Genomic DNA, 12204 nt, shown 5'->3' with positions numbered 1-12204 from the left:
ATATTTATACGTCTTTTGAAAACCCATAAATGGAAATAATGAAATATTGATACGTTTTTGAAATTCAGAAATTTCACCTTTGAGACTCCGTCGATTTGAAAACAAGTACAGCCTGGGGTAAACTATAAATTTCCTTCGAATAAAAGTTAACGAATGTTACACGATTACTTTTTAAATGAATGTTACACGATCACCTTTTACAGACTGCCACATACGTGGTGGCCCACATAGTTACCCAATAGATAGCAACGTGTTGGAACCGACTCGTCGCCTCTTCGCTTCGCTGCCTGCGAATCGGCTAGCCTCCCCCTTTTCGCTACTTTCATCGGCGCCCGGAGGCGAGCCCCTCCGGCGAGAACCCACCGACAGATAGGAAGCCAGCTCGTAGGTCGGAGGTACTTGCCTGCAAGGATTTCTCTTCCAGTAATTAAGGCTCCTTTTCCCTTTTTTATTTCTGTTTGGGTAGATTGCATTTGATGGAGAATGAGAGGGGTAAATAGGAGGAACTAGAGTATAGTCTTTAAGGTCCTATGATCTAGAGGTTCTTTTTATGATAGTAAAAGGTGAGCAATTTGGATTTCAGAATATTTTCGGTGAGATAGCTGAATCTCCCATCATTGTGGTGGATTTAGCAAATTTCTATATAAAGGTTTTATTCATACAGAATTTTGGCTGCTATGGGGGGATTGGATTCTTCAAGTATGGAGACTGACCTTGATCGTCCCAACATTGAGGAGTATCTTACGACGGAGACAATTCGGGAAGTTCCAAAGAAGCTCCATTTGTACTCTTTTCATCTCTATTACACTTTTTTTTTTTTTAAAGAATATTTGATCAGATATACTTACTATAATATACTTTCATTGCTCAGGTCCGACCTTTTAGACATTTCCCCTACCCTCACTGAAGCTGCGGGCGCCATTGTGGATGTCAGTCTCTCTCTACCTTTCTCTCAATCTCGAGGATCTTTGGAGTTGTCCCTAGGGCTTGGCAGAGATGGTAAGCGCATTGTATTCTGTCCAAATCGGGCAGGGGTCGATCCCAGGGATTCACTGCCTAAGGCCTCACCATGCGCTTGCCACCTGTGCTCCTGTTGAACCTCCCTCCATACGACATGGGGTCGTTGTAGGGGGGCTGTTAATGTGGTGGTTACACATTTTTTGAGGATCTTTGGAGTTATTTTTAATGTAAAAGCACTAACTTAAGGTTTTGAACTGAAAGGGCGACGTGATATGACGTTTCTTTTGTAGTCTTTTGGTGGCTCTGTGATTTTTCCCGGGCTGTTAAATTTTCTAAGATTATTTTCTTGCTAGAAACTTAATACAAAGCATGATAGTTGAGTTAATACTACCTGATGGAGCAAAGTTATGTTTTTATTGGGTCTTTTAAGCATTATTCCGTGATTGTTGTGATAAATTTTTTTGGTGGATCCTTTTGTTTTCTCATTGAATTTTTCTTGTGATATGTAAACAAAAGGTTATTAGATGTTAGTGAGTGGTTGATGGCATGGTGTTTGGTAATCATGCATGATTATCAAAATCTCAATGCCATCTGTTCTTGTTCAGTATTTGGACTTTGTAAATAAGAAATTTATTTATTTTTACTTTTTTGGAAGTTGAATATGCTGAACATTTATCGAAAGCTAAATGCCATCTCTTCTTGTTTTTATCAAACCCGTGATGGTTAGTTTCGTGGATTAGCTTAACTCTATGTATCCAAATGCTTCATGTTGTTGACTTACTTTGATTTTGATATTTAATTGTCTTTCATGGGGTACAGGACTCTTTTACACGCTGTTTTAAATCAAATTCTCCGGAACCTTGGAATTGGAATATCTATTTGTTCCCATTGTGGTGCTTGGGAGTAGTTGTACGATATGGGATTCTCTTTCCAGCAAGGTCTGATTAGTTGTAATTTGATTTAGCAAAATCCATTATGAGATGCAAGTGCCTACCATTCATTCTAGATTTTGCATAATGTGTGTTTTCCTACTTTATCCGCAGCACACTTTATAATAATGTACCTTAGCTAATTTCTGATATGCCCAGCAGTGACTTATGCATGATGATCAAGTAGAAATCAGAACACTTTGGACAATGAGTAACTTCAGTTTGCTACTTGAATAGTAAAATAATTGTTCATCTAGTTAAATTCCAATTATTTCTGTCCGTTTATTAATGATATAACTCAAGTTAAGTGGCCACTTCCAGCTTGGAAGTGCTATCCTAGTCCAATTGTGAGAGTGTTGTTTCCTTTGCATAGAAAAAGGGTAGACTCAATAATAAGTACCAAGCCAAAATGGATGATATTTTTGTGGTGGCCTCCTAGCAACTTGGCTACCACCTAGGCATCTATAGTGATATTGATGAAGGCCCAACCTTAATGAACTGATTAATATACCAATTATTATGCATTGTTTTAACTCAGTTTTGTCGTTCATGGAGTTAACTGCTAATTCTTTTTGTCAGATTCACAAGCCATATGGCCTTTTCAATACATTGTAATTCTATTTAATAACATTTCTACCATCATGTGTCATATTCGTCTTTTGTTTTATATCATGCAACTATGCAAGTGAAAAGGATGAAGAAATTACTTATTTTGATGGAGAATTCATGTTGTAGAACATATGTAATACATGCCAAATACACTATAATGAACATCAGCTCAAGCTTTCCTTGGTTGCTTGATGCGGATGGGAGGGTTGGAATCAGAGCTTTTCTTTCATAGGAAATTGTATTCTGGTTGACTCTGCTTTGCAGTGGAGGGTCAGTTCAGTCAGGGTAGTTCTCATATACATGAAACTTGGAAAGTATTGTAATCTGCAAAATGAAACTTGGGGTAGTTCTGATATACTTGAATTACCCCTCTAGGGGTGCATTTGTAATGTATGTGAGATGGTGAATTCTGAGCCTAATGCATGGATTAGATACACCATAAATAACTATGGATTAGATACACCATAAATAACTATCTGCGTGTATTTATCATGCCTTGGCTGGTTGATATCGTGCATTCAATTATTGATTGGCATGTGACAATGGTTACACAGCTTACTCTTGTTGTTCAACATTGATATAGGTTGTCAGTTAGTGGCCTAACAAGCGTTGCCCATGTTTTCCCAAACAATCACATTGTGTCTTATCACTTGCTTAATTCCACTTGGTATTTTCACCCTATTAGTTTCTGCAATGTAATCGAAACTAAAATACAAGAACTACTTTAAATTTTGAGATATTTATCTTTTGCATGCTTGTTCAACAAGTAGGATGATGTTAGTAAGGCTTATTCTCTACGGAGCTTTATCAGTTTAATTCTAATGAAATTGATTAATTTGTTCTTCATAGAGTTCCATATGAAACTAGACTAGTATGGAGCCAACAATGAGTAAATACTAGGCTGGTACATGAGCCTGCAATACGTCTCAAGTATTTTTGTTTGCATATATTTGAGGATGACATTTTGGCCAGCAATATGTTATATGTATGTGTTTCCATATAATGCTAGGTGTGTATTTGTGGAAGTAATGTATCTCATGTTTACACCATTCTTATATTGGAATCCTTCTAATAGATGCTGCTGGTGCTTCTCGTACAAGGTCATTACCATCTGTGGTTAGCTATTCAATTTTTTAATAAAAAAAAAATTAAGCAAAATCAGTTAAATAGATCAGATGCTTACACTTGACCATGTTTCTTTGGAGAGATGACAAATTAAAAAGGATGGAAATATGGAGAGGAGGTATGAACTGAAATTGTTCTTTTAGTTATCTCCTTGATTGAATGTAATTGAAGAGGATAGTCATTTTTTTTTTAAAAAAAAACAACCAACAGGTGTTATTTAGCTTTCTGTCCAATTTTAGATTGATGAGTTACAAAGGATGGATGCCTAAATTCATCTATTTAAATAAATATCTTTCCTCTTTATTTGTCAAAGGAAGATAGAGGAAGATAATCTATTCTTTGACTGATTTCTCACTCTTAATTCATTATCTCTTGCCCCCAGTCCATCATTTGATATATATCTTCACAGAAACAGGATGCTAGTATTGCTTGTGGGATTTAATTAATGTTCATATTAGTTTTAATTTGGTTATTTAATTGGTCGAGGTTAGTTTGTGTATCATTTTATTGGCTTTATCTGGGGTTGAGGTGTGTTCTTTTAGTTTGATTTTTTTCTCCCAGGGATGAACCAATAAACTTGTTAAATATCTTTTGTCTACTTGATGCTGTTATGCCCTTGTACAGCCTCTCAACTTCTCATTTTGCAGAAAACATGTCTTCCAAATATTTGGTGATCCATAAGTAGCTTTAGTTGGCTCGTCTCTTTCTCCAATCTAATCTCTTGTATGTTTTGTAGAGTTGGAGTTTTGGCTCTGGGATGGATAGTGTTCTTTGCAGCCTTCCTTCCAGTACATTTCCTTATAAGAGGGCATGATAAATGGAGATGCAAAATAGAGGTACATCTCTTGTTGTACCTCAATTTATCTATTTGATAGTCTAATAGATACTTTAAGAATTACATACCATATAAGTAATTTTTCTAATGAATAGACGCCTTGGGCAATGTATCTTAAGAACTTAATCTATTCTACATCATTATCTGTAATTGTCAATCTTTGATCGCTTTAATACTTGCAGATTCACATTTTCAGTGCCAAGTAGCTTGTTATTTTCCTATTCCATTATTTCTTAATTTTGTTGGGATGCTCTTATACTCTATCTTTCAGTATGTTTATGATTTAGGATTTACATTATACATTAGAGATTGCATGTGTTATGAATATCTAGAACAAGTGGAATGGATTGTGCTTCTTTTCCTTATATAACTTTAGATATAATGCTACAATTCAGGAGTTTACTGTTAAGTTGTGTGTGTGCCATCATTAGGAAAAAACATTGTTGATCTCTGCATGGATGATGTCGTTGATTGAATCATGAAAAACAATGAAACTAAAGAGACAGGGAAGTCCACAGACTCCATACCAAAGAGCAGTAAAAGTAAAATAGAAATGGGAAGTAGTAGATTTCTTTCTTTTCGCTTCTAATTTTTTCCTTCCTTTTTGTTAAGATGTGTTGTTCATAGTAACAAGGCACTAATATCAATCAGAATTCCTTAGATCAATCGGTCATTAACTCCAAATTGATGCCTCTTGAGAGAATGGTGTTTTGTGAGCAGTCCTAACCAAAATTTAATGGTTTGTCAATTTGAGTGGAGGTAGATTCATTATTAAAGATTGGTAATTTTGTCAGTCTCATGACCAGAGAGTTTTGATGAGAAGCAGACCTGTTTGCTTTTGATGTTCATATTTTGAAGTTGTCACATATTTTGATCTTCCATACATGTTAAAAATCATTGATACAGAACCTAAGGCACTTTACCCTGTTACTCTTTTTCTTGCAATACTTTTGCTTTAGAAGGATGCAATTTAAGTAGCAATTGTATCAGCTGCAAACACTTATTGACTGATGTTTTAATTTGTATTAACTTTTCTATACTTACATACTGTTTCCATTCACTATGTGCTGATCTCTATTTGTTTCTTCTGTGCAGAGGAAACTGGTTGAAATGATGTGCAGTGTTTTTGTTGCTTCATGGACAGGAGTGATCAAATACCATGGACCACGTCCAAGCAGACGTCCGCAGCAGGTTCTTCATGTTCTCGTAGATCTTATAGATGGTAGTTTTCAGCCTCTTTTTATCTGGAGTGTAATATTTAACAGGTATTTGTTGCCAACCACACTTCTATGATTGATTTCATCATCTTAGAACAGATGACAGCATTTGCTGTTATCATGCAGAAGCATCCTGGTTGGGTTGGTGAGGATCTACAATTCCTTTACCTGGCCCTTATTCTGTTCTATTAACTGACCTGAGAAATAATAAATGCTTGAATTGGTGCACAGGATTTATTCAGAAGACTATTTTAGAAAGTGTGGGCTGTATTTGGTTTAATCGCACTGAGTCCAAAGATCGTGAAGTCGTTGCTACAAAGTAAAATTTCTATTGATGATGGTGTGAGTTCTGGTTTGCTTGTTTGTGGTTATTGACCGCTCTCTGAATTTTTTTTCTAGGATAAGGGAACATACTCAAGGAGTTGACAACAATCCTCTTCTCATATTTCCTGAAGGAACTTGTGTAAACAACCATTACACTGTTATGTTCAAGAAGGTTAGTACCCAATTTATATTCCTACATTTTATATAAACATGATGTCTCAACTTGCTTAGATATACACAACACAACAACAACCAAGCCTTTTCCCACTAGGTGGGGTCGGCTGTATGAATCCTTTTACGCCATTGAGCTTTATCTCCTATTATATCATCATCTATATTTAAAAAAATTTTATCTTGTTTTATTGTTGCTAACCAAGTCTTTTTTGGTCTTCCTCTTCCTCGTTTTATATGCATGTTTATCATAGTTTCACATCGCCTAACTGGAGCATTTATTGGTCGTCTAAGTACATGTCCATACCATCTTAAACGTGTCTCTCTGAGTTTTTCCTCAATAGATGCAACTCCTACTTTCTCTCTAATGTTCTCATTTCTTATTTTGTCCATCCTCGTATGTCCACACATCCACCTTAACATCCTCATCTCTGCAACTCTCATCTTCTGCTCATGTGCTCGAGTCATAGCCCAACATTCAGCTCCATATAACATAGCAGGTCTAACTGCGATTTTATAGAACTTACCTTTAAGTTTAAGAGGTACTTTACGGTCACATAAAACACTCGACGCTCCTCTCCATTTCACCCATCCTGCTTGTATTCTATGTAAGACATCTCTCTCAATCCCTCCATCATTTTGTAAAAATGATCCTAAATATTTAAATCTCTCGGTTCCAAGCAACTCATCTTCTCCTATCTTAACAATTGTTTCATTACTTCTAATATTGCTAAACTTAAATTCCATATATTCCGTCTTTAATCTACTAAGCTTAAAACCTTTCCCTTCTAGTGTTTCTCTCCAAGATTCTAGCTTAGCATTTACTCCTTCACGTGTCTCATCTACCAAAATAATATCATCTGCAAACAACATGCACCACGGTACTGTGTCATAATTAATGTAAAAGATAGGGGCTTAAGGCGATCCTTGATGTAACCCTATCTTTATTGGAAATGCTTAGTTAATCTGCCTAAAGTCTTCACTCTGGTCGTTACATCCTCATACATATCCTTAATTAGAACACCTCTCTTTTCTAGAATTTTTCATATAATTTCTCTTAGGACTCTATCATAAGATTTTTCTAAGTCAATAAATATCATGTGTAGGTTTTGTTTTTCTCCAATTAATTACTTGAGAAAATGTATAGCTTCTATTGTCAACCTTTCAGACATGAATCAAATTGATTTTCAATCACTATGGTCGCCTTTCTTAATCTTTTTTCTATTACTCTTTCCCAAAATTTCAGGGTATGACTCATTAATTTAATACTCCTATAGTTTGTAAAAATTTATACGTCTCTCTTGTTCTCATATAAGAGAACTAGAGTATTTACTCTCCATTGATCCGACATTTTTTTTCGCTTTCATATATTGTTAACCTATCCAATATTAATAACTTGGTATTAGCTATCAAAGATATATGAATATCATCCGGTCCAACGGCTTTTCATTGTCATCTCATTTAAAACTTGTTTTACTACGAAGTTTGAATTCTACGATAAAAATTAAAATTTGAATGCTCATTTGACCTAATTAAATTACCTAAGTTAAGTTGGTCTCCTAAACCTTCATTAAAAAGTTGATGAAAATACCTCTTCCACCGCTCTTTTATTTCTCCATCGCTTACTAATACCCTATTACATTCATCTTTAATACATTTTATTTGGCTAAGATCTCTTGTTTTTCTTTCTCTCACTTTAGCTATTCTATAGATGTCTTTTTCCCCTTCTTTTGTATCTAATTTTTGATATAACCGTTCAAAAGTTTCATTTTTTGCTTCACTCACTACTTTCTTAGCTTCTTTCTTGGCTATTGTATATTTTTTAAAATTTTCTTCGTTCTTACAAATATATAATTCCTTATAAGCTATTCGTTTTTCCTTCACTTTCTCTTGTACTTTCTCATTCCACCACCAAGATTCTTTACTTAGCGGTGCATGTCCCTTTGACTCACCGAGGACACTCTTAGCTACTATTTTCAACTTTGATACCATCTTATCCCATGTTGTATTAGAGTCATCGTATATTTCACCTAATGCTTGTACTTCTACCTTCTCTTTAAATATATGTTGTTTCCCATCCTTTAACTTCCACCAATTAATTCTAGGAATTGTATATATTTTCTTTCTATTGATACTATGTTTGAGACGTATATCCAACACTACTACCTTATGTTGGGTAGTTAAGCTTTCTCTAGGGATGACTTTGCAATCTTTACAAATCTTTCTATCCTTCTTCCTAACCATAAGAAAGTCAATTTGCGATCTATTATTCCCGCTTTTGAATGTGACTAAGTGTTCTTCTCTTTTCTTAAAAAACGTATTAGCTAATATAAGGTCATATGCTATCGCAAAATCTAATATAATTTTCCCTTCCTCATTCCTAGTTCCAAACCCATAACTCCCATGTACTCTCTCATATTCCTCATTTTTTACTCCGACATGCCCATTTAGATCACCTCCTATTAAAATCCTTTCATTTGGTGGAATATTTTGTAATATTTCATCTAAGTCCTCCCAAAACCTTAATTTGGTAGCTTCATCTAATCCTACTTGTGGTGCATATACGCTAATTATGTTCATAGTTTCTTTCGCCACTATTATCTTAAGGGTTATAATTCTATCCCCTTTTCTAACTACTCCTACAACTTCATTCTTTAACAAACTATCTACAATAATACCCACTCCATTTTTTGTTTTACTCTTTCCCGTGTACCATAACTTAAAACCCGAGTTCTCTATCATCTTTGCCTTCTCACCTGTCCATTTTGTCTCTTGTACACATAAAATATTAATTTTTCTCCTAATCATCATATCTACTACCTCCATTGATTTACCAGTGAGAGTTCCTATGTTCCATGTTCCAAATCTTAGATTATTAGTTTTCCTATCATATTTGTTCTTATCTAACCTATGGTGTGAGAACTCTTGCCTATTTAACACTACACCCAAGTTTTCATGGAGATGTAGCGATCCTTGCTGAGACGTTACAGTCGGACCCTGTAACGCGAACTCTTGCATATTTATCACTACACCCGAGTTCTGGAGATGCAGCGGTCCTTGCCGAGACGTTACAGTCGGACCCTGCAACGCGTTCCTTCCGGGGAACAACCTAGCATTAGCACAATAGTTTAATGGATTCATTCATGAAATATTTGCCATAGTTTGACGCTGGCTGGCAACCTAACGCAACCCTCCTCCTTTATCCGGGTTTGGGACCGGCCATGACCGGTCATCATGGGCGGAGTTAACTTGCTTAGATATAGAGAGATACAATCTTGACTCTCTATGCAAAAACTTGATTTTCCTCTTTCATTGAAACTTAGATAGAAATTCACATTGGCTTATATGATTAGTAATAGTCTTATTCTTACCATCTTGGCATTTATCTGCATACCACACCACCTTAAAGTTGTTAATCTTTGCACTATATTTGGTGATGGAAATTATCTTCTGATCCCCTTAATGCATCATAGCATTTCGTAGATGAATGCCATGTTTAGCTGTAAAACAAGGCATGAAAACATACAAACCAGATGTGATTGTCTTTGTTACACAAAAGAACTGGCCAACAGATTGGTATAATCCCATTTTTAACTTCTCATCCTCAACTGTATAGGAAGCGGGTAGGATTTTTAACTTCTTCCTCGTCCCTCACCATGCTTCTCATGCGGGTTAGCTTCTATTTGTTTATTAAAACGTCATTGAACTCTAACCAAACTCAGTTTTTTGTTTCTAAGCTTGACTAAAGACATTGTTGTCTTTATAACTTAGTTAAAATAATATAATATATAGAAGATATTATTTTCTCACATTTTAATATATTATGAGATAATATGCAATCATAAAAATTGTATGATATCAAAAACAATAAACACAAATAAATCATAAATATGAACAAACACACACTTGCTGTATTTTCTATATATTTTAAAACAAAATTATAATCAAACTTTAGAGAAGTTGATAACAAGCTATTGTTCATTTTATGACCGTTAATGAGCTGAGTTCATTAATATTCAAGCTTCTTTATTTATTTATTTATTTTTTATTATCGAATGAACCTAAATGAGTTCACGGATTATTAAGCTTGTTCACTCATATCCTATTCATTAAGAGTTATTATGGTTACACCCTATTGTTAGTTATACATATAGTTAAAATTTCTGTTCATGTACTTCAATGTAACTCAACAGGCTCTTCTGTGCTTCTTTTATTCATTCTTGAAGATTCCACCATTTCCTAAGGAACTATTTCTTTAGTGTTCTTGTTTTCTTCATGTTCTTTAATGAATGTCCTTTACGATCCATTTTCAGGGTGCTTTTGAACTTGGTTGCGCTGTGTGCCCAGTAGCAATCAAGTACAATAAGATTTTCGTGGATGCTTTTTGGAACAGTAAAAAGTAATAAATCTTCTTGTGATAACATTTTCACTTCTATGTTGTTGTATAATAGTTACAATGGAACATCAAAATTTATCACCATCCTACCCTTTTGTAAGTTGTGCTAATGTTTAAACAGGCAGTCTTTTACTACACACTTAGCTCAGCTTATGACATCATGGGCCGTAGTCTGCGATGTGTGGTACCTGGAACCTCAGTACATACGACCTGGCGAGATTCCTATCGAGTTTGCTGAAAGGTAAAGTTTCATTTTCTGAATATTGTTAGCTGAAATAATTTCATCCTATGCCAACTCAAGCTGCTTCTCTGCCTGTTGAATGATCCTACTGAAAAGGGTTCGAGACATGATCTCCGTTCGGGCTGGTCTCAAGAAGGTTCCATGGGATGGTTATCTGAAGTACTTCCGCCCCAGCCCCAAGCTCACAGAACGCAAGTATGAATATATCGACTTATAATGCTTAGAACAAATTACAAATTTACATGAGAGCAAGCATTTGATTGTTTAACCTGATTTTATGCTTAGAACAAATCGCTTTCTACAAATCACTACCTGGGCATCGTTTAGTCTCTTTCCACCGTAAGTAGACTGGGTGGATACAGCACAGTTGCAACTTTTGTCGATCAATATCAGTGGGCACGGATAATATTGGTATCAACATGGGTAAATGTTACTGTGCCACATCTACCGGTAAAGTTCCGATAGTGTCAACTGAGATTGGACTTGTCTAACCTAAAATACCGACCTAGAGAGGAAGATTTTTTCCTCAAAACTCATCCTTTGATAGCATCCGTAGATCACAGAGAGGAGATGAATACTTTTGAAGAGGGAAATAAAAGAGAGGGGAAACACTAGTTGGAGCACCAACTTTAGCTAAAAAGTGTAATGGTATTTATCCAGTTTTAATTTTGCTAGATTGAATTCATTTCAGAGTCGTGAATCAAGATATATTTAAATGCTTCAAGAACTAATGCTCCCATTCGATGCATGACATCCATTTTACATATATATATCCCATAATTTTAATGAAATTTTCTTTCTATAAGTTTATACTTAAACATCCAAGTGGAAGGAAATTACAGAATTAAAACTCGCGTCGTCACACAACAGTCTTGCAAGCTTACTACATCTGGAGATCAACTTCTGGCACAAAATGGACAGTATAAAATCCAATTCATATGCAGCTTTTAAATTTTATGTTTCTTTTCATTTATCTACCTAACATTTTGAGATATTTGCAGTCTTTTCTGAACTCATGCTATTCCTTAACTATACAATCTGCTTCCTGTTTCTGAAACCTTCTTCCCTCGATTTGCAGGCAGCAGATTTTTGCAGAATCAGTCTTAAAGCGATTGGAGGAAATATAAAGTACCTTCATAACTTTATTCTCTGTGCTTTGTGTTGTTGGACTCTTAGACTCGAAAATTCTTGCCTTCTGCTCCCAATTTCATCAGTTCGTTGAGTTAGAAACATTTTCTAGATTGATGGTTATTGACTTACAATGTCGTTGAGTCACAAATGTCGATCTCTCTATTTAGCCTAAGAATAGACTTAGTAGATAAATGGGACAAAATTGAATCTCCTAGACACCGCGAGCTAGCTCTCTGGTTCAGTTGAAGTTCCAAGATTCATTTTCA

At 35.3% G+C, this 12204-nt stretch overlaps 1 protein-coding gene across 2 annotated transcripts; it reads left to right on the top strand.

Annotated features, from left to right (window-relative positions):
* The first annotated feature begins 234 nt into the window (after window positions 1–234).
* LOC122008439 (glycerol-3-phosphate acyltransferase 9-like) lies at window positions 235–12204 on the top strand. Of its 2 annotated transcripts, none has more exons than XM_042564165.1 (13): window positions 235–395; window positions 665–784; window positions 872–929; window positions 1780–1898; window positions 4360–4459; window positions 5554–5649; window positions 5724–5820; window positions 5907–5994; window positions 6075–6171; window positions 10484–10569; window positions 10688–10807; window positions 10904–11002; window positions 11886–12204. In XM_042564165.1, the coding sequence occupies exons 2-13, from the start codon at window positions 678–680 to the stop codon at window positions 11932–11934; spliced, it is 1116 nt and encodes a 371-aa protein (XP_042420099.1). In that variant the 5' UTR covers window positions 235–395; window positions 665–677; the 3' UTR covers window positions 11935–12204. The 2 variants fall into 2 exon arrangements, with proteins under 2 accessions (XP_042420099.1, XP_042420100.1); XM_042564166.1 differs by having other exon boundaries at window positions 276–423.

The sequence above is a fragment of the Zingiber officinale genome, chromosome 8A (assembly GCF_018446385.1).
Source record: "Zingiber officinale cultivar Zhangliang chromosome 8A, Zo_v1.1, whole genome shotgun sequence".
Classification (NCBI taxonomy): Eukaryota; Viridiplantae; Streptophyta; class Magnoliopsida; order Zingiberales; family Zingiberaceae; genus Zingiber; species Zingiber officinale.
The sequence above is the reverse complement of the archived record's forward strand: the minus strand, read 5'-3'. Positions and strand labels throughout refer to the sequence as shown.

What these genes read in the sequence shown, in the direction of transcription:
- LOC122008439 (XM_042564165.1), top strand. Translation starts at nt 678, where the DNA reads ATGGGGGGATTGGATTCTTCAAGTATGGAGACTGACCTTGATCGTCCC. An exon ending in CTGCGGGCGCCATTGTGGAT is followed by an intron (nt 930 to 1,779) that starts GTCAGTCTCTCT and finishes CATGGGGTACAG; the next exon opens with GACTCTTTTACACGCTGTTT. An exon ending in ACACTGTTATGTTCAAGAAG is followed by an intron (nt 6,172 to 10,483) that starts GTTAGTACCCAA and finishes ATCCATTTTCAG; the next exon opens with GGTGCTTTTGAACTTGGTTG.